This window comes from Schistocerca piceifrons, chromosome 2 (assembly GCF_021461385.2).
Source record: "Schistocerca piceifrons isolate TAMUIC-IGC-003096 chromosome 2, iqSchPice1.1, whole genome shotgun sequence".
Classification (NCBI taxonomy): domain Eukaryota; kingdom Metazoa; phylum Arthropoda; class Insecta; order Orthoptera; family Acrididae; genus Schistocerca; species Schistocerca piceifrons.
The window spans coordinates 150,419,525-150,442,175 of record NC_060139.1 but is presented as its reverse complement, the minus strand read 5'-3'; the positions used below and the strand labels follow the sequence as shown (position 1 = coordinate 150,442,175).

The window sequence follows — 22,651 nt, the reverse complement described above, 5'->3', positions numbered from 1 at the left end:
CTCTATCAAGGTCAAATGAACTCCACAATCCCAGCGTTTTCTTTAACATCAGGGAGCTGTGGGAACTAGACTGTATTTGTCAGGATGTACCCTTTCAGCAACGCGATTTGATTTTTAAATGCGTCCCCATCAAATCAGAAGACAGTTAACTTGCCTTGTATTACTGTGGGTAGCGTGCTGTCAAGACCACTTAATACGCGAAGTCTGCAATCCTTTCCGGGTGTTCTAATTTTCGTTCCTACACTCCTTCTCCCTTCGCAAATTCAACAATAGCGATTTTTAAATCAAAAAATCGTTCCAGGTATGCACCAACGCACTTTGCAGTAATATACGAACTGTCCATTCTCTACGTTTAGTGTGTGCGACTTCAGAAATTTTACTATTCGAACAACCAATTTCTTCAGCTGTTGCATGCCTGCAAAGTTAGCACAAAGTGCTTCCTGATGTACAGAACAATGACACACGTCTGCCGATCGTTGTAATTTTTTATTGTTTCATTGGCAACCAAATCTTTAAATTCTTTCTCCATGCTAATGTAATGTACACTGAAGAGCCAGAGAAACTGGTACACCTGCTTCATATCGTGTACGGCCCCCCGAAAACGCCCAAGTGCCGCAACACGACGTGGCATGGACTCGACTAATGTCTGAAGTAGTTCTGGAGGGAACTGACACCATGAATCCTGCAGGCCTGTCCATAAATCCGTTAGAGTACGAAGGGGTGGAGATTTGTTCTGAACAGCACGTTGCAAGGCATCCAAGATATGCTCAATACTGTTCAGTTGGGGGTGTTTGGTGGCCAGCGGAGGTGTTAAACTCGGAAGAGTTTTCCTGGAGCTACTCTGTAGCAATTCTGGACTGTGGGGTGTCGCATTGTCCTGCTGGAAATGCCCAAGTCCTTCAGAATTCACAATGGACATGAATGGATGCAGGTGACCAGACAGGACGTTTGATTACGTGTCACCCGTCAGGGTCGTGTCTAGACGTATCAGCGGTCCCATATATCTCCAACTGCACATGCCCCCACCATTACGGAGCCCCCACCAGTTTGAACTGTCCCCTGCTGGAATGCAGCGTCCTTGGATTCGTGAGGTTGTCTCCGACCCTTACATGTCTATCTGCTTAATACAATTTGAAACGAGACCACTCCGACCAGGCAACATGTTTACAGCCATCAATAGACCAATGTCGGTGTTGACGGGCCCCGGAGATGCGTAAAGCTTCGTGTCATGCAGTCATCAATAGTACACGAGTGGCCTTCTGCTTGAAAGCCCATATCGATCAAGTTTCGTTGAATGGACACTTCTTGACGGCCCAACATTGAAATCTGCAGCAATTTGCGGAAGGCTTGCACTTCCGTCACGTTGAACGATTCTCTTTAGTCGTCGTTTCGTTCTTGCAAAATCTTTTTCCGACCGCAGCGATGCCGGAGATTTGAAGTTTTACCGCATTCCTGATATTTACGGTACACTCGTGAAATGTCAATCAAATTTTCAAAAGTGGACATTAGATGCTGCTCCCTCCAAATTTGTGATAGATTGTAATGTATACTTCAAGTAATAGAAATTCTTGAATGCAATGTTCAGTGACTTTCTACAAACTGTACAGAATTAATTCCACTACTGTAGACGAGCAACATGATTTTAACGCAGGTTACATTGCTGGGGACCAACTGGCTAACAGTATTAGCTTCTTTACCTTTTTTCATGTTTTTCTTCATAGAAACCATCTGTTCACTGAGTTAAATGAATTTTATCCTGAACTCTGTGCAGTTCTAAGAGTTGTGATCGGGGCAGATATCTGTTATCTCCTTCGATTATCTCAGTGCTCTGCAGACCACCCAGCATATGTAACCAGCAAATGACATCGTCCACAATACCCAGGACACCCACCTCCATTCTTCAAAATTAGGGGAAGGTGACGCGAGAGCAAATGTTATTTTTTCTACCTTTTGGCATATCCGCTTTTTATACATCTTAACTGATAATGCAGCAATGATCGAACAAGCTTATTTACCAAAGATTAATAGTATGTCTACTCTGATGTGGACTGTAACAATACTAATAACAACTCATTTCCTTAAGTAGAGCAATAATACTTCTTGCAGCTGAAGGCTGGTTGGACTGTGACTGAGTCTGAGTTCATTAACCGTAGACTTTATAAAAGTCCAAAGCCCGTAGGACGCTCAGTGTTAAAGCACAATCTGAATGCACATGGTTAAAGTCCTCTAGACTTTTGATTATGGGGACACAAGAAATTTGTTTATGCCACGCCAATCAACGATGTGCGGACACTGCAGGGTCACGTCCCAATGCATGCCAGCAGGTACAACAACAACTGAGTGTACCTCAAAGGGTGTGTCATTCCTTACGCCGGAGGGCAGAGTGGTGCACTGTTATGAATGGACGCCACGTTGAACACATGAGTTAGTACTCATCGAAACAAAAATAAGTCGAACAAACGTGGGTCTGGAAATGCATACTTCCTGCGTATCACCTCTCAAAGTGTTCGACACTTCTTTTTGAACACCCTGTGTACGTAGTTAACTATGAATTTTTCACACTGACATTAAATATGGAATTTTGGTTGGCTTTAACAGGTTAATAACGGGGTCTACATTATTAATTTATGTTATAATAAATCAACAGTTACTTTTTAATTCAAATTTATTGAAACTTTGTTTCTTTTTTCCCACTGGTTTGTACCCGTCACAAATATTTTGCTTACAATAAATTCCGTGCGAGGGGGCGCAGCGGTTAGCACACGGTATTCGGGTTCGAGAGGACGACGGTTCAAACTCGCGTCCGGCCATCCTGATTTAGGTATTCCTTGATTTTCCTAAATCGCTTCGGGTAAATGCCAGGATGGTTCCTGTGAAATTGCCCGGCCGACTTCCTTCCCCATCTTTCCCTAATCGAATTGGAACTATGACGTCGATGTTTGGTCCCCTCCACCGAATCAATTTACACTGAATGCTGAAGTGCGCCGAACAAAAAAAATATAAAGTAAAATTTTGTTATTGATCTCTTAATCGCTTGCTTTTTACCATCACTTATCGGTGCATTTTTCCGCAAGAGATATTTGTGGTCATTTATTAGTTTCTTTAGATTTCTTTAATTTAGTTTCAGAGTATGAATCATCTTTGAGGATAATGAGTATGGCATTGACTTTATCTTGAGGATGACATTTTACCCAGTCATATTATTCTTTTCATTTCTCGCCCCTGAGCTTTTCGGAGTATTGCTTCAGACACGATTACGTTTTAATTAAATACCCATTCATAAACATTGACGAAAAACTGAACTAAAACTTATTTATTGGCATTCAACAGAAATTAAATATCAGAACGACGATAACAATGACGACGACAACAATGTGCAGTCAGCAACATTGATTTAAACATGTCAAAACGGTCGAATGTTCCGCTCAGATCTGAATGCGCCGGGGATCAGGAGAATTCGACTGTCGCTCGCAGCAGTCCAGAAGGGTGCGAACATGGTTACAGACGGCTTACAGTGATGGCTAGAGATAAGCTTAACTGTAAGTCTGAAGCCGTTAATCGTGAATATGTTTGTATCCGTGAAATACTGTTTTCAAAGGCTGTAAAATGTAAACAGGTTTGTGTGCATGGGTACGAGTTTTTTATATGTAGCCAGGAACGTGTTTTTGCGCAAATAAGAAGCTTAATAAGTGCTTAAGGGCTAGATTGAAATGATTTTGACTTACAAGGGGAGGCCGCGAATTGTGAAATTCAGATTCGATTCATACTGCGCATAATAAAAGCTCATGGCCAGAGGTGTAATGTGGCAAAGTACCAAGATGCACTTCTCAGCCGTTGTCGAGAAAATCGACAGTTAAAAGAAACCATTGCGGTGAAACACTCTACGATTAATAACTTTCTACAGCGTCGTGGTGCAGCGTTAAGCGCTCGGGTTTGTAATCCGAAGGTCGTCGGACCGAATCTCGCGCCATGCAACCTTTTTTTTTTAGTATTTGTTTTTTGTAATTCAAATATATATATATATAGATATATATATATAATTCCCGGCAATCAGTTGCAACAATTATGCATATAATAAGTTGTTGAAAGTCGTTTGTCGTGGAAAAATTGGCGACTTCGAACATCATTATGTTTTCCGCAAACAAAGTTGTATTTCACAAATGTTATTAATTGGCTCTGAGCACTATGGGACTCAACTGCTGAGGTCATTAGTCCCCTAGAACTTAGAACTAGTTAAACCTAAGGACATCACAAACATCCATGCCCGAGGCAGGATTCGAACCTGCGACCTTAGCGGTCTTGCGGTTCCAGACTGCAGCGCCTTTAACCGCACGGCCACTTTGGCCGGCTGTTATTAATTGTCTTCATAATGTTAACCACGTGTAGTTAACGGAAGACGTAGAAACGATATTCCGAAACGAATACGTATAGCGTAAGTCAAACGTTCGAATTAGAATAGAGACCCCACGAACACAAATTTGCTGTGGCAGGTATGAAACATAAATTCCGTTACTCGCTCGTTACACTTGAAGAACAGACGTTGAATGGGCCGAAACGAGCCGCCGCGTAACTAGCGTAGTTGCCTGCTAACTTCGAAAGAAGGTAGATGCGGTCCCTAGCGCAACTTATAACATCGTCGAAAATCAGTGCGGACGGGAGAGCTTTGCTACACCCTGTTAAACAAACGGAAAAATGGAGGCGATACAATTGGAGAGCGATCCGCCTTCACCAACATGCATAAGCAATTCATTAATTATATATATATATATATATATATATATATATATATATATATATATATGAATTACAAAAAACTAATTATAAAAAAAATTGCATGGCGCGAGATTCGATCCGGCGATCTTTGGATTACGAACCCGAGCGCTTACCGCTGCGCCACGACGCTGGAGAAAATTGTTAATCGTAGAGAGCATTTCACCGCGACGGTTTCTTTTAACTTTCGATTTTCTCGACAACGGCTGAGAAGAGCATCTTGGTGCTTTGCCACATTACACCTGTGGCCATGACCTTTTATTATGCGCAGTATGAATCGAATCTGAATTTCACAATTGGCGGCCTCCCCTTGTTAGTGGTCATCATCACATCTTTTCACTGGCATCGAATGCAAACAGTTGCTGAAATTTGGAGATGTTTCTTTTTCTTCATGTACACCTAAGGGATCTTTAATGCTCAATTTTGTACCCCGTACCATATACCAACTTAATTAACTACATTTCAACTGCGTATGGAACAACTTCATCCACTACAATACATTAATCGGTTTTAAACGATAAAAAGAAAAAAAAATAGCCCATTCAGTACATAATTAAATGATTATGTATTGTGTTTATTTAAATTTTGCGCGGCCTCCTGAGATGTCTTCGTATACCCTCCGGTGCAGGGCTACACTCACGAGGTTTGTGTACTCCGGTTGCATACCTCTACTTTAGTTCAGTTAATGAAATGGGTTTCACTTGGAGTAATGAATGGGTAGCTTAGTCAACTACAGCACTAAAGAGTCGTTTAGTTCATAGAACGAATACATGGTTCAAACAACAGAAAAACTACATACTGGTTCCACTTGATAACAAGAATGAATAACTTAGTCAATATGCAAAACTGCGGAGTCAGTCGACTGTTTTGAATTAGTAGCTCCCACAGACTCATTTCCGTCTAAAGAGATGAATAACAATAAAATCAATACCTAAGACTATAACTCACTGAAATGGTTCTTTTCTTTGTTTCTTTCCATAGTCTGGTTTCACTCAAAACAAAGGAAGAGCAGTCAAACCAACACGTAGAACTACAACACAATGAGCCGATTGTTTCCATCCGGTTGCCCCCATACACTGGTTTCACTCAAAACAATGCACGAATAACTCAATTAATACGTACAACTGTACTTTTATCAAAATAACAAAGTGACTGACAGCTAGTTATTTACAGGGCAGCTACCAAGGCAACAACGCATCAGAGCACGATTTTGGTCACTTTACCCTTTTCACAATAGTCATATCGCTCTGCTACCTCAGCTGCGGATGACAATAGCTGTCCGTGACATAACTGTTACGATTTGTTTTTATATGTTTTGTTTATCTGTGCGGTATGTGAAGACAGCTGAAAAACTGCATAGGATAGAGCTAAGATTATTATTATCTGCAAAACGAACTTAATACTGCACTTTAACGGCGAACGTTTAAACGTACTCATTGCGGAATCTCACAGCTTGCGCGAAACGGCAAACAGACAACTTCCCCCCCCCCCCCCTCCACTTTCAGCTGTTGTCAATCACACAGGTGCACAACAGCATGAGTCGATTGTGGTCCAACAACCAGCCGAGTCGATAGTTTGCTTCTCCGCAGCAGTAATGTTGGGCGCCCTAACAATCAACTGCAACAAAAACGAAAATTACTACAACAATAATTTGGTGCCGACAATATTATGGTTTTGTTGAGTTTCATATTCACTTTCATCTTCAGTGTTAAGCAGTACATTCCATGTACGAAAAATTCGTGCAAGGTGCCTTTTTTCCGCTGCGTAGATCACTGTAGGCGACTGAACCCGGTGAGACGAGTTAGCGGATATTTCTGAAACTTCAAAGTTTCGCGTGTCTTAGAATATGCGATGAAAGTAATCGAAGTAGGGCATATGTGGCGATGCTAAAGGAGTCTGCGCCATAAATAACTATCGGAATATTTAGGTCATTTTTGTGGGACGTAGAAACTCACTGCTGCTAACAGTGCCAGATCCAAATTAACGTACCGAGCCCATGGAGTCATGGGATATGACCTGGAAACAGATGAAGAAAGATTGAGTTCAGTAGTCTTCGAGATATGACGTTGCAGATTTAAGGCTGTTGTCCAGAGGGGAAAATTTACCCACTTCAAAAAAATTAAAGTAACTCTGTGCTTGATTAAAATCAACATCTGACTTTTACGATGCTTAGAAACACTTTAGAGGTCTATAGCACACACGAATTTTAGTTTTTTCCCTTGATTTTTGTAGGAGACAGAAACTGAAACGAGAGGAGAGAGATGTGGAGTCTGCCTATATATTCCGACAACTTTGAAATGTCAGATGAGAAATAATATACACTGAATAGTCAAAGAAACTGGTACACCTGCCTAATATCGTGTAGGGCCCCCGCGAGTACGCAGAAATGCCGCGACACGACTTGGCATGGACTCGATTAATGTCTGAAGTAGTGCTGGAGGAAACAGACATCATGAATCCTGCAGGACTGTCCGTCCATAAATTCGTAAGAGTAGGAGAGGGTGGAAATCTCTTCTGAACAGCATGTTGCAAGGCATCCCAGATATGTTCAAGAATTTTGATGTCTAGGGAGTTTCGTGGCCAGTGGAAGTGTTTAAACCCATAAGATTGTTCCTGGGACCACTCTGTAGGAATTATGGACTTGTGGGATGTCGCATTGTCCAGTTGGAATTGGCGAAGTTCGTCGAAATGGACAATGGACATGAATGGATGCAGGTGCTCGGATAAGACGCTTACGTACGTGTTACCCGTGAGGGTCGTATCTAGACGTTATCAGGGTTCCCATATCACGCCAACTGCACACTCCCCACGCCATCACAGAGCCTCCACCAGCTTGAATACTCCCTGCTGACATCCAGGGTCCATGGATTCATGAGGTTGTAGCCATATCCGTACACATCCATTCGCTCGATACAGTTTGAAACGAGCCTCGTCCGACCGGGCTACATTTTTCCAGTTATCAACAGTCCAATGTCGGTGTTGACGAACCCAGGCGAGGCGTAAAGCTTTATCTCGTGCTGTCATGAAGGGTACACGAGTGGGCCTTCGAATCGGAAAGCCCAAGTCCATGATGTTTCGTTGAATGGTTCGCGCGGTGACACTTGTTAATGGCCCAGCATTGAAATCTGCAGCAATCTGTGGAATGTTTGCACTTCTGTCACGTTGAACGCTTGTCTTCAGTCATCGTTGGTTCCGTTCTTGCAGTATCTTCTACCGGCCGCAGCGATGTGGGAGATTCGATGTTTTACCGGATTCCTGATATTCACAATACGCCCGTGAAATGGTCGTACGGGAAAATCTCCACTTCATCGCCACCTCTGAGATGCTTTGTCCCATCGCTCAAAACTCACTTAAATCTTGATAACCTCCCACTGTAGCAGCAGTAACCGATCTGATAACTGCGCCAGAGACTCGTTGTCTTATACAGGCATTGCCGACCATAGCGCCGTATTCTGCCTGTTTACATACCACTGTATTTGAATACGTATGCCTATAAGAGGTGCTTTGGCCCATGAGTGTAGATCAGACTATAAGTGAACGGGCAAAACTAATCATAGTAATTCTGGCTAAGGGTGGAACACAGCACTGGCCCAGAGTGGATGCCCGCTACCGGAGAGAGAATATCGTGTAGAATAGAAAGCAGCGGTCGCCGCAAGGGTGGACAGCGACACGACGTGTGCGTGAAGAAGAGCGACCGCTCCCGAGGGGCGGCCCGGTCTCCGAAGGCAGAGGCTCCTGTACGGGCGTGCTGGATAGTCCGGCACTGATTTACAATCCCCGAGGCACAGCAATTACCCTGCACTCCTCTGGAGGCACGTCGGGCCTGTCCCGCGAGCGGCTGCCGCCATGGCCGGGCCCGTGCACGTACTTCTCTCCCTGTTGCGCCGGCCAACTCTGTATTGTCTCTCACACACACCGACGCGACAAAATTCATCAGATACCACCAAATATCGTGTCGGACCTCCTTTTGCCAGACGTGATGCAGCAACTCGGCATGGCATGAATTCAACATGTCGCTGGAAGACCGCTGCGGAAATACTGAACCATGCTGCCTCTACAGGAGTCTACAATTGCGAATGTGCTGCCGATGCTGGATTTTGTGCAAGAACTTGTAACAGGCCCATGATTAAGGAATTTGTTGCTAGCGCACTCGAGCAGGTGTAATTTCGATGGATTGCTCACGCGCTGCCTGCGATATGTAAGCTATAAGAGAATCTCAGACCAGAAAGCAGTGTTGACTGCAGTAGCAACTGTGTAGCAGTTGTAGTAGTAGTAGCGATCAGTCGTGTGTATGAAGTTGGCTGGGCCGGTCGTGGGGAGCGATGGCGGCCCCTGAGTGTTGTAGTATAAGGTAAAAGCAGCCTCGCGCGTATGTAGTATTGTTATATCAAGTCCCATGTAAATGCTTTTAAAAAGAAATCTCTTAATAATAATCTTTCTTATAAAAATTAACTTTTGACAATCATTCATTTAAAGAATTTACTAATTTCTCCAATACTTGGTCATCCCGATTATTGAAAAGAAAAATCAGTTGTTTCTTTTTATACATGACAAATCTATCGGTCAGCATTGCACTGAGCTGTGCCAGAAAAATTTCTTATAGGAGCAGATATATACGCGTTATCCGGCGACCTTATTGAGGTAAGAATTTTCAATTTATTCACAATGATCTTTCAGGGCCATGATGCAGCGCTGCTGACGTCCAAAATTTACCAGTTTAAATTCACAGTCATTATTGAAAGGTTATAAGTGAGCGACAATTTTATTGAGAGGTTAGTCACATTGTATTATTGGTAGGTTACGGAATTTATCTGTTGGGCAGTTACACTGAATGTGAATTATATAATTATAATTTTTACTGTTGGGACTTTATTATACAATATATTTATTGGGAGGTTACGCTAAATGTCAATGTTATAGTTATATTTTTTGCTGTTGGAAGGTTATTATAAATGTTATTTATATGTGGAGAGGTTACACTAAATCTGAATGTTATTATATTATCTGTCGGGAGATTACAAACTAACCTCCCGTTTACAACGCATTACTGTTCGGTGCGACTCATGTCGGACGACCTCTGTGGCCAAAACATTCGCTCGAATCGTCTAGAATATTCTTCAAACCAGTCACCACCAACTGGGGACTTAAAGATATGGCGTACTATCGTCCATAAAAATTCCTTCGTTTTTTGGGAACTTGACCACCGTTAATGGCTGAAAATCGTCTCAAAATAGCGGAACATCCAAAGGACCCAATCCATTCCATGTAATCAGAGTCCACTCAATTATGGAGCGACCACCAGCTTGCGCAGTGGCTTGTTGAAAACTTGCCCTTTGGAGTCGTGGCGTCTGCGTCTCAATCGCAACTCGCTATCAGCCCCTACCAATTGACATCTGGACTCATCTGACCAGACCACCTTTATCCAGTCGTCTAGGACCCCACCGATATGGTCAGGAGCCCAAGAGAGGCACTACGCCGGCCGGAGTGGCCGAGCGGTTATAGGCGCTACAGTTTGAAACCGCACAACCGCTACGGTCGCAGGTTCGAAGCCTGCCTCGGGCATGTATGTGTGTGATGTCCTTAGGTTAGTTAGGTTTAACTAGTTCTAAGTTCTAGGGGACTGATGACCGCAGAAGTTAAGTCCCATAGTGCTCAGAGCTATTTGAACCATTTTGAGAGGCACTGCATGCGATGTGTGCTATTAGCAAAGGCATTCCCGTCGGTCGTCTGCTGGCATAGTCCATTAACTCCAAATTTCGCCACACTATCCTAATGGATACTTTCATAGTACGTCTCACATTGATTTCTGTGGTTATTTCACGCAGTTCTGTTCGTCTCTTAGCACTGCTAGCTCTAAGCAAATGCCACTACTTTCGATAGTTAAGTGGAGTCTGGCGGCCATTGCGTTGACCGTACTGAATGGTAATGCGTGAAATTCGGAATTCTCGGCACACTCTTTACATTGTGGTTAACTGAATACTGAATTCCCTAACGATTTCCGAAATCGAAAGTCCCATGCGCCTAGCTCCAATCACCATTCCGTGTTGAAAATCTGTTAATTCCCGTCTTGCGGCCATAATTAGGTGATGTTGACGTTCCGAAAATTAAAATGACATCAAACGAATTTTGCATTTCTTCGCAATACATTCTCCTTCACTCGATTCGAAATATGGCCAGCCTAGCGTGTTGAACAATAGAAGTAAATCCAACAACAGTAGGTATCTTAGTATAGTGGAAATTCAGACACATGGGAACGTCATTAGCTTCAAGTTGTTTCTATTCATCTTTAAACCAAAGGCTCATGGTTTGTAGTGCGTTTTTTGGAAAAATGGCACTTCCGTTAGGATGTTTTCAAATCCCATGGGTTTCGCGCTGAATTTCAACAGTTGCTATGCGCTTGACTGATTCCGCCGTAGATATTCACCTTTAAAGGAGGTCCGCTATCTAAAATGGTTGGGGTGCCCTGCTGTACGATATATCATCCTATTAAGAGATTTTAAGCTTTCGGTAGGAATTTATGCTCTATGTAGGTTTTATCTGTGGAATTCTATTCCAGAATTGTACACAAAAGTTCTTGTATGAATGAAATGGGCGATCATGTTCGCGGAACTGTCACATCTCGCGCCTAGCAAAAATCACACTAGGCTGAACTACGTACCGCATGCTACCTGGAAATATTTAAAATGCACTTACAGACTATAAACAACAAATGAAACTTACCTTCGAAATATCCGACAGTAAACCACGTGTAAGAATGGTAACCTCAGACAAGACGGTACACTATTGTGAACTTTCCGGTCTTTAAAACCGTGTGATGACAACTCTACAACAATGTTTTGACTCTGGGTCAAAAAGGAAGTTGTAATTATTAGTATGTTTATGTTCGAAGGGTGCCGATTCCGCAAGTGTATCTTCAGTTAACACAAACCGCTCCAAATGCTAATAAGAACTTTATAGAGTCCGTGACCGGTTTGACGTTGCTTTTTGCACCACAGTTTTCAGATTCACTAGAAACTGGCCTGATGTAAGTGCCGAAACTGGTCGTGGATTTAAATTAAGTTTTTATTACAACTGGAGTGGCTTTTTCGGATGGCGACTTCGGGCATGAGGTTGTATCCCTGTCAACTTCTTTGGCGTTTGGAAAAGTATGAGTGAGTTGTTGACAAGCTGAAACTTTCTGTAAGCGAAATGAGGATCCGGAAGTAGTTTTAAGAAATGAGCAGGTTTAATTAATGGGAACAATCCACTGCGCATTAAGTAACGTATTCTGAGCAACAAGAGAATTCGCAACATAGATTAGAGAAAGGACTATTGGCCGGTCGTGTTTAAACCACAAATGACTGCGATTCCTTGGAAAGTGAGAAATACGGTAAGCCATGTCTTGCGTATATTTGACCGCCAACCAGACTGTCAAATGAGAGATATCGATATTGGCGCTCCCAGCAGTGAGAAACAACAGTGACTACTGAAAGCGAACAAGGCATCAAGCCCTGACGGAATTCCAGTAGGATTTTAGACTGAATACGCCCCCATATTTACAGGGGTTGGACGCATCTCGTGGTCGTGCGGTAGCGTTCTCGCTTCCCACGCCCGGGTTCCCGGGTTCGATTCCCGGCGGGGTCAGGGATTTTCTCTGCCTCGTGACGGCTGGGTGTTGTGTGATGTCCTTAGGTTTAAGTAGTTCTAAGTTCTAGGGGACTGATGACCATAGATGTTAAGTCCCATAGTGCTCAGAGCCATTTGAACAGGGGTTGGAGAGAAAAAAAGGAAACCGGAAGAAATGCATGTTTGAACATACATAAATGCATATGCTAGCCAAGCGTGCAGGTTGCGACATTGTGTGTGACCGAGAACGACACATGCGCAGTGTCCTCACTACGCTGCAGGTGTCATTCATCATCAGAACAGTTCTCCGTGTATCTGTCGAAGCTAAGGGAGGGAGGTACTTCCGTAAGCAAGTGATCCAAAATGTTTGGTGTTTCAAGAGGCACTGTTTCGATGATTTGTACCCCACACAGACAAAGCAGAAATCATCATCCGCTAAGTCACAACGCGGACGAAAATGTCTGTTGATTGATTGTCACAGACGGTCATTGAAGAGGACTGTGATGAAACATAAGAGGACTACATCTGCGAAAGAAATTAATGTCGCACTCGCGAACCCTGTCAGCACCAAACTGCACGATGGTAGCTCCAGATGCAGGGAACTCAAGGACGAGATGAAACTCCGAAACTACTCCATCAGTGTTGCAAATGCCCGTAACAGGAAAACTTCGTGTCGAAGCCATAAAACCTGGACTACAAAGCAACGGAAGAAAGCCATTTGGTCTCAGGCATATTGCTTCACACTGTTTCAAATTTCAGGCCGAGTTTATGTGGCGGGGGTTCGGTAATCATTTGGGCAGTCGCATCCCATGGTTTCTCTGTACGGTCACACTACTGCCAGGGATTATGCGACAGTTTTGTCTGATCAGTCCCATCCTGTGGTACAGTGTTTGTTCCCCCGTGGTGCTGCTGTGTTCCGAGACGACAAAGCCCCTGTTCACGCCGCTCGCATCGCCCAGGACTTCTTTAGTGAGCAAGAGGACGAATTTTCGCCTCTCCACTAGCTATCACAGTCACCAGATCTCAATATTATTGAACTTTAGTGGTCCACTTTGGAGAGGAGGCTTCGTGATTGCTATCCACCTCCATCAACGTTAGCTAAACTTGTCATTATTTTGCAGGAAGAATGGTACAAGATTCCCTTGAAGACCATAAAGGACCTGTACTCACTTATCCATTCCGAGACGACTGGAATCTGTTTTGAATGCTAATACTCTAGTACAAAGTATTAGTCACGGGACTGTGTAGTGTTCTTAATTTCTCCATAGTTTTACCCAACCCCTGCAGCTCCTGTCCCGGCTCATATTTATCGAGAATCTCTCACGTGTTGTGTTTTTTTCATGTTTTCGTCCGTCTTCTTTAGCTCCGGACCCAGATAATACTTATCGAGGATCTCTTATGTGTCATGCTTTTGGTTTTTCCATACTTTTTCCACCCCCTGTAGTTACTGCCAAAGCTTATATTTATCGAGATCTCTTCCGCTACACATAATCCCGTTTGACTGTAAAAGAGCGAAGGTTACTTCTGTTTACAAAAAGGAAAAATGCACAGAACTATAGACCACTGACGTTAACGTCAGTCTATTGAAGGATGCTAGAGGATATTAAAACCTCAAATATTATGAGGTACCTGAAGGAAAACAAACTTGTCTCAAATAATCAGCTCGTATTTAGGAACAGGCACAAGTACGAAACACTGCCTGCGTTATTCATACACGGCATCTGGCGAACAATAGTTGCAGGTGGACAGGTGTTTTCAGCCTTACTAGATGTCTGAACTGTGTCCGCCTGCTTAGCTGGGTGGTAACGTGCTCGCCTTCCATGCAAGTGGGCCTGGGTTCGATTTCCGACCGGGTTGGAGATATTCTCCGCTCGGGGCGAGATTCCCGGCCGGGTTGGGGATTTTCTCCGCTCGGTGCCAGGGCCTTGAGTTATCCTCATCAGCGCAATGTGGCGTAGAATGACATAAAACTTGCACTTGCCGGTCGGACTTCCCCGAATAGGGGCCTCCAGGCCAGCGATGCCATACGCTCATTTCATTTCTTTTTTCTTCCGAAAGGTTTTGTACCATATCGTCAACTACTAACACGATCATGCGGAGTATCTTTCAAAGTATGGAAAATATCACTAACAGAATCCGGAACGTTACACTGGACGACGTGTGTTCTACAGGAAACGGACGTAATATCAGGTGAGCCCCCAGGACGCGTAACTGGACCTTTAATCTTCTCACTAAAAGTAAAAGATTTGACAGATAGGATCAGCAGCGCTGTATGAATGTTGAAAGGTGGCTACACTGTGCCACTGCGGCAGAGATTGCGCCAAAGAGTACTATTAAGCCGCCTCCACAGTGCGTGTTAAGAGTTCGTAGCAGTCAGTGATTGGCGAGAGCTCGTAGCAGTCAGTGCTAGTAGAGAGCTCGTAGAGGACTGTGTGTGTTAAGAGTCCGTAGCAGTCAGTGCTTGTCGTGAAGTCGGAGCGATATGTTGTAGTAAAGAGTGTTGTTCCATGTTTTATGCAGTTATTTGGATGGGAGAGATAGCAGATGTTGTTGTAATGATCAGAGTGCATTTCGTGAATATATATGAAGGTAAAAACCATAATGTTCTTTTATTATTTGTGTGTCTGAAATAATGCGTAACTACAGGTTCAGTCAACAAAGCATCTGGTTTGTATTCTTGCATTAGAGTGTAATTCTGGTTTTCTTGCGTAATTATAGTTTTTTCTAAATTTCTTTTGTCACGTCAGTATAGTTGGTATTTAAAAATTGTTGTCTTGTTGGAGAAGAACCGTGCCAGATGTGGACGTTGAGTCACACTCCCACATACAGAACAGTTACTCTTGTGCTTATTGGTTTGTAGGTTTTATAGTTGCTGGGGACTTAATTAATTAACTGTGTTTACGAAAATTTTCTTAGATTGTTTGTTGCAGTCAGATTGCGTAATAATACTAGTCAGGGCCAGCCGATTACGAGACACAGCGTAATCGGACATACAGCTATCAAAATCATTTTCATTATATTAATTAAGCCCCCATGCACGTGGCGACCGCTGCTTCGGATCGTCCCTTGGAATCTTCTGACTGTAAAAATAGTAGACTGTAGTATTGTTGTAGTAATTTGTAGTCTAGTAATTGTAGTCTATTTTGCATGTGTAGATTTGGTAATTGTCATTCTTCTAATGGTATTTTTTTTCTCAGAATTAAATTTGTTGTCTTGTCAACGGGTTTGACAATTTAGTGCAATTATTTCAATTGTTCGATTGATCGTGTTTGAGGGAGTCATTGCATTTGAATAGTATTGTTGGAGATAAGGAGTCATTGTGTGTGATTTTCGTACAGTGACGAATCTTTCGTATGTTTTGTAAATGATTACGCGATCTATGAAAAAGGCAAAAATGATGGGTAGTGAGAATGGCGAAATTGTTAACATGGCGAACTCGCCAACAGAGGAAAACAGTGTGATGAATAATGGAGTTGAAAACAATTTAATAAGTCGGGAAGACAGTCCGGAAGCAGTTCAAGGTTTTTCTCAATCAGAAAATTCACAGAATACGAGATTCACGATAGAAGATTCTGAAGTAGTATCGAACACAGATAGCCTTACAGCTATGACGAAGGAAACTGGTTTTGCGGGAAATGTTAGGGGCGAAAAGAATTTCGCACCGGCTGATATGGAGCAGTTGATGGGTGTAATATTAAATTTGGGATCAGAATTAAAAACACGGTTAGACTCACAAATAGGAACAATTAAAACTGAGATGGGAACAATGGAAACACGGTTTAGATCTGAATTACAAACACAGATGGGAACTTTGGAAACACGGTTAGATTCAAGAATAGGGACATGTTTCAAAAATATGAAAGATGAATTAAAGAAAGAAATCAGAGAGGAAGTACAACCGATTCTGAATTCTCACAATAATAGATTAATTGCAGTAGAAATCAGACAAAGGGAACAGGATAGAGAACAGGAAGAAAGAGATCGCGTGATAGTACAGAATTTTTCAGAGTTAAATTTACAACGTGCAAAGGATAAGGAAGAAATATTTGAGAGAATCGAAGGATCCGTACCAAATGACAGATTAAATAACCTAACACAACAATATGAACAGCTAGCTACCAAAAGTGACTTTGGAAATTACCGATTGGACTTACTGTACCTATTGCAGCATTCATTGTAGTTTAAACGAAATTTTACCTGTTTATCTTCGTGACAATATTATTTCATATGTTGACGACATTCTTATTGTTAAACGTTCTTGGAGTGAGCACAACAAAATTTTGGATTCATTGTTACGTATTTTTGCACGAGTTGGCATTACAGTGAACTTAGAAAAATCTGAATTTGGTCGTTCTCAGATGAAATTTCTCGGTCACATTATTTCTACAGAAGGTATTCTTCCTGATCCAGAAAAATTAGACGCTATTCGTAACTATGCTGTTCCTACCACAAAACGTGATGTTCGTAGTTTTCTTGGTCTCTGTAATTTTCTTCGACGCTTTGTTAGATTGGACGATTTGGCCACACCTCGTTTTTGCGATCTATCTGGAAAGTTCTTTTTAAACGAAAATCGGTCGACAACTCCGTTTGGTTAGTTTGTATTCCTGATGAGTGGGTCAATAAATTGATTTGGTATACGCATTTCAGTTATGCACACTTTGGTCCCCGAAAATGCTTTCATAAATTACGAGAAAATTGTTACTTCAGTAATATGGAAAAACGTATTCGATCTGTTCTTGCCTAATGCAAATTATGTCAAATGGCTAAGCCTCCAACGATTTCTCACAGAGCACCGTTGTTTCCCGTCATTCCACCGAAATTAAAGGAGATGGCTGCAGTCGATTTGTTTGGTCCAGTGGTTCGTTCTTCTAATGGTTTTGCGTACATTTTCGTAGCAGTGGAGTTGACGTCAAAATATGTGTGTTTTACACCTTTACGCAAAGCAACAGCTCGTTCAGTATCTAACGCTTTCATCAAACATTTTCTTAAAGAAGTTGGTCATGTTGACAAGGTTATATCAGATAATGGATCACAGTTTCGTTCTAAAATTTGGCTTCGTACTCTACAGCGTCGTAAAATTAAACCAATCTTCATTTCACTTTTTCACCCTCAATCTAACGCTTCAGAGAGATGGATGAAGGAAATCAATAAATTGTGTCGTCTTTATTGTCATCAGAATCACAGAACTTGGGATCAGTATCTTCATATTTTTCAAAACATTCTGAATGAACTCCCTAATGATTCAACTTCTTTACCGCCTATAATGATACTAAAAAACAAAGCACCAACAAATCGCATTTCTGAAATCGTTCCTTTTCCGCCTTCACGGAAACTGCGGCATTCTGAAGTTGTTAACCTGGCTCTACAAAATATTGCATCTGCGGCTGCTAGAAGAGAGAAATCAGCTAGACGTCCTGGTCGTTCAAAAATCTTGTCAGTTGGTCAGAAGGTATTAATTAAGTCCCACCGTTTGTCTCACAAAGGAAAAGGCTTGTGTCGCAAATTTTTTCTGCTTTATAACGGTCCATATAGAATTCGCAAAATTATACATGATAACACTGTTGAAGTAGAAACTCTTAAATCACGACGCTCTAAAGGAATACATCATATATCAAACGTTAAAATTTTTGTGGAATAACATACTTTGGAGAACTAACAGCTACTATTAATTGAGTTCATTTTACAGGTAACCTATTTCCACTTAGGTACGTACTTTAGACGTAATTTGCTGCTCGCGATTACGTGATTCATACTTTGTGCTAAATTTCATGTTCTATGAATTTACGTGTGAAGCGACGCGCTTGCGTACGTTAACTGAATTTGACAATGATTATTAATGAACTGGGTTGTGACTTGTGTATATTGTGCATCGCTTGGCTGCGCTGCTTTTTTTTCACTGATGTCATATTTTTTTAATGATGTGCCTGCTGTGCTTATTTATTTAAATTATAATTGTAACCTGATTTATTGTGCTGATGTGTTTAGGTATGTAAGTTATACCTTGTGATTTATCTGCTTGCGCCTCCATGTTTACTTGCTAAGATGACATATGAACATTTATTTGCTTATGCTGATATGATGCTAATGACTTGTTTATTACGTAAGATATATGTTTACTGCTATGCGTATGGATTACATATTTACACATTTCTGCTTTGTTGTCATAACTACTCTTTAATTTGGTGTATACCAATGCTGATGTACAGTGTATAAACATAGAATTTAGGTCACACTACTGTATTAATTATAGATTGTTCGCTTGGCAGAGCCTCGTTGTAGGAATTGTGCTGCATCCACTTGTTGACATTCTGTTCTCTACTGGTATATTTACTCGCTATTGCAAGTTTTGCTTACGCTCAGTGCCTTATATTTTTAAGATAAGAAAATTAACTGCTATAATTCGACGAACGACATTAGTACAAGAAAGTCATAGAAGTCACATGAGCTGAGGTTTTATGGAAGCTGTATAAATTTATGCTAATAGGAAGGAAGCTAACGACATGACATACCAATACTAGGTTTAGACCATTGACAGTATCACACTGCATTTTCGTGAGCAATTGAAATAGGAAGTGACACTTGACACAAAAAATACTCCACATGTTTGCTTCTGCTATGATTCTTGAAGTGGTGTACACACTGTGAAATATTATGATCATTCACACTCCGTAATCGTACTTAATTACTGAGAGTTATTCGAACTAAGTCTGTTAGAGGTCAGGTATGCATTTCTTTTATTTAATGATGGACAAGGAACCAAAATGTATCTTATAATTTATAATGAGTAGAAAATTTGGGTCAGATGGATTACACAGAGGTTGTATGTGGACACTGTGTCTTCGGATTGTATGGGATGCTGAATTGAAGTTGCATTAGGATTTTATCTGTACTTGTTCGAGAAGACTGACTAGAGGAAAGAGTTGTGTTGGAAGTGAGATGATGAGGTTTGCATTAGGATTTTATCTGTACTTGTTCAAGGAGACTGACTAGAGGAAAGAGTTGTTATGGAAGTGTAATGATATTGGTGCTGAGGTTTATATGTAGCGACGTATTATTGAGGTATAGAGATTATATGAAGTTGATGATTATTGGAGTTTTTGTGGACAAGAGGTAAGGTAAATGATATTGATGATAAGACGTATTGAAGAGGTATTATTGAGGTATTATTGAGATTGTGTGAAGCTGATGATTATTGGAGTTTTGGTGTATAAGAGGTAAAGTAAGTGAGATGCATATTTTTTTTGTTGGTCTTATGGAACAAGGAGGATGAAGATAGCAGACTAGAACACTAAAATAGAATGAAGATAGTCTATACACACTTTGTTAAATCACTAAGCAGTATATACTTTTTTTTGGAGAGAGGAAGTAATTGCATATCTTGGCTCACTGACAGTTGTTCAACAACAGTACATTTTGATCTGGCTTGGCAAACATTGGTCTTGACATGATGACTATGACGTTGACTAACTATTATTGACTATTATACATTGCTGCCAGTACTACTTGATACACATGATGAACATCAGATTTAGACAGAATTTCATTTACACAATTAACACTATTCAGTTACACAGTAGTACTTAATGTGGATGAAAGATGAGTGAGTGTGTTTTGTGTGTTTTCCTTTCCTAATCCTACCCACCTATCTCGTAAATATTATTTTATTTGTTTGTAGTGGCTTGCACTGACACCCATAAATATTATAGGTTTACTGGTATTTGTGTATTGTAATAGTTAATAGGACAATTATCTGATATCATTTGTGTGTTTGTTATGATCTGTATGTTACTGTAAAAGCATTTGTATGTGCATTCAAACTATTGTTCATGCCTGAACTGTCTGATTAGTGAAGATAAATATTCTGAACTGTTACCTGCACTTTTTCAACATGATGTGTGACATTTGGTCGTGTTTAATTTCTGCTGATGAACTGTGTGATCAGTGATTGTAAAAAAAAAATTATGGACTGTTACCTGTACCTTTTCTACATGATTGGTGCCACTAGGACATGTTTAATTTCTGCTCATAAACTCTGATGAACAGTGTGATCAGTGCTAGTGAGTTTTATCGAACTGCTTCTGCTGAGAGATGTGAATTTTTGCTGTCTGCACCTACTCAATATTGCTGGGCGCCACTGATGGACTGCTTCTACTGAAAGGATGTCCCCTGTTGCTGTGTGCACCTGATCAACATTGCTGATGCAACTGATGAATTGTTTCTACTGAAATGAAGTCACTTGTTGCTGTTTGCACCTACTCAACATTGCTGGGTGCAACTGATGAACTGTTTCTACAGAAATGAAGTCACTGGTTGCTGTCTGCACCTCTGCAACTTTACTGGGTGCCACAGATGGAACTGCTTCTACTGAAATAATGTCACTTGTTGCTGTCTGCACCTGCTCAACATTGCTGGGTGCAACTGATGAACTGCTTCTACTGAAATGAAGTCACTGGTTGCTGTCTGCACCTGCTCAACATTGCTGGGTGCAACTGATGGACTGCTTCTACTGAAATGATGTTACTTGTTGGTGTCTGCACCTACTCAGCATTGCTGGGTGCAACTGATGAACTGTTTCTACTGAAATGAAGTCACTTGTTGCTGTCTGCACCTACTCAACATTGCTGGGTACCTATGATGGATTGCTTCCACTGAACTAATGTGACTTGTTGCTGGGTGTACCTGCTAAACTTTACTGGGTGCAACTGATGGACTGCTTCTACTGAAAAGATGTCACCTGTTAGTATCTTTTTTTTTGTATAAACTAATCATTGAAAGCATTTTATGTGAACATTTGTATAAACTGATTTTTTGTATATTGTGTAAACTATTATGTAAAGCCACATGCATGAAAAGAAGTTGTATTGCTTACTGTATTTCATATATTAGGTTAGTGAAAGGTCAGTGCAAAGCCAAAATTTTTAACTAATTATGTGATATTTAGGTATTAATATTATCTTTTATTTTTGTCTGTATTTTTCTGGACGAATTTGGTGGTATTTTCACCACCAATGCTGGCAAAAATACCATCAAATTCTGGCCTGTGGAGGAGGGGCATATGAAAGGTGGCTACACTGTGCCACTGCGCCAGAGATTGCGCCAAAGAGTACTATTAAGCCGCCTCCACAGTGCGTGTTAAGAGTTCGTAGCAGTCAGTGATTGGCGAGAGCTCGTAGCAGTCAGTGCTAGTAGAGAGCTCGTAGAGGACTGTGTGTGTTAAGAGTCCGTAGCAGTCAGTGCTTGTCGTGAAGTCGGAGCGATATGTTGTAGTAAAGAGTGTTGTTCCATGTTTTATGCAGTTATTTGGATGGGAGAGATAGCAGATGTTGTTGTAATGATCAGAGTGCATTTCGTGAATATATATGAAGGTAAAAACCATAATGTTCTTTTATTATTTGTGTGTCTGAAATAATGCGTAACTACAGGTTCAGTCAACAAAGCATCTGGTTTGTGTTCTTGCATTAGAGTGTAATTCTGGTTTTCTTGCGTAATTATAGTTTTTTCTAAATTTCTTTTGTCACGTCAGTATAGTTGGTATTTAAAAATTGTTGTCTTGCTGGAGAAGAACCGTGCCAGATGTGGACGTTGAGTCACACTCCCACATACAGAACAGTTACTCTTGTGCTTATTGGTTTGTAGGTTTTATAGTTGCTGGGGACTTAATTAATTAACTGTGTTTACGAAAATTTTCTTAGATTGTTTGTTGCAGTCAGATTGCGTAATAATACTAGTCAGGGCCAGCCGATTACGAGACACAGCGTAATCGGACATACAGCTATCAAAATCATTTTCATTATATTAATTAAGCCCCCATGCAATGTTCCCTGATGATCCTGTTATCTGCTGGAAACTATCGTCTTTGGACTATCGTAATGTATCGTAGCAAAACTTGGGCAATAATTCCATTTGGTATAATGAATTGCAGCTGTCGCTAGATATGTTTGCATGTAAACGTCTGCAACAAGGAGAAAGAATCCGATAGTATCTGATTACAATATTAATGGTCATCGTATTGAGCAGGTCACATTTACGACTTTTACAAAGAAGTGAATTAGGTCGATCACGTATAATCAATATTAGGAAAGGGTAGTGGAAGACTTAGATTTGTTGGAAGTTTACGGGAAAAAATAATACATCTGTGAAGGAAATAGCATAAAATACGGTAGTACGACAAATTCTAGAGAACCGTCCAGTGTCTGGAGCTATTTTTAAGTAGCGATGACGCATGACGTGAAACGACTTCAGACACGCTGCGGGGATCGTAGCAGAACGGTATAGC

General features: G+C 41.3%; 1 protein-coding gene across 1 annotated transcript in view; it reads right to left on the bottom strand.

Moving 5' to 3' along the window:
* The window catches only part of LOC124775208 (runt-related transcription factor 1-like), a 148,682-nt gene that overhangs the window by 105,195 nt on the left and 20,836 nt on the right, over positions 1 to 22,651 (bottom strand). Inside the window, exon 2 of the mRNA XM_047250046.1 lies at positions 11,429 to 11,438. Coding sequence (XP_047106002.1) covers positions 11,429 to 11,438 — 10 coding nt within the window. The remainder of the gene's footprint in view (positions 1 to 11,428; positions 11,439 to 22,651) is intronic.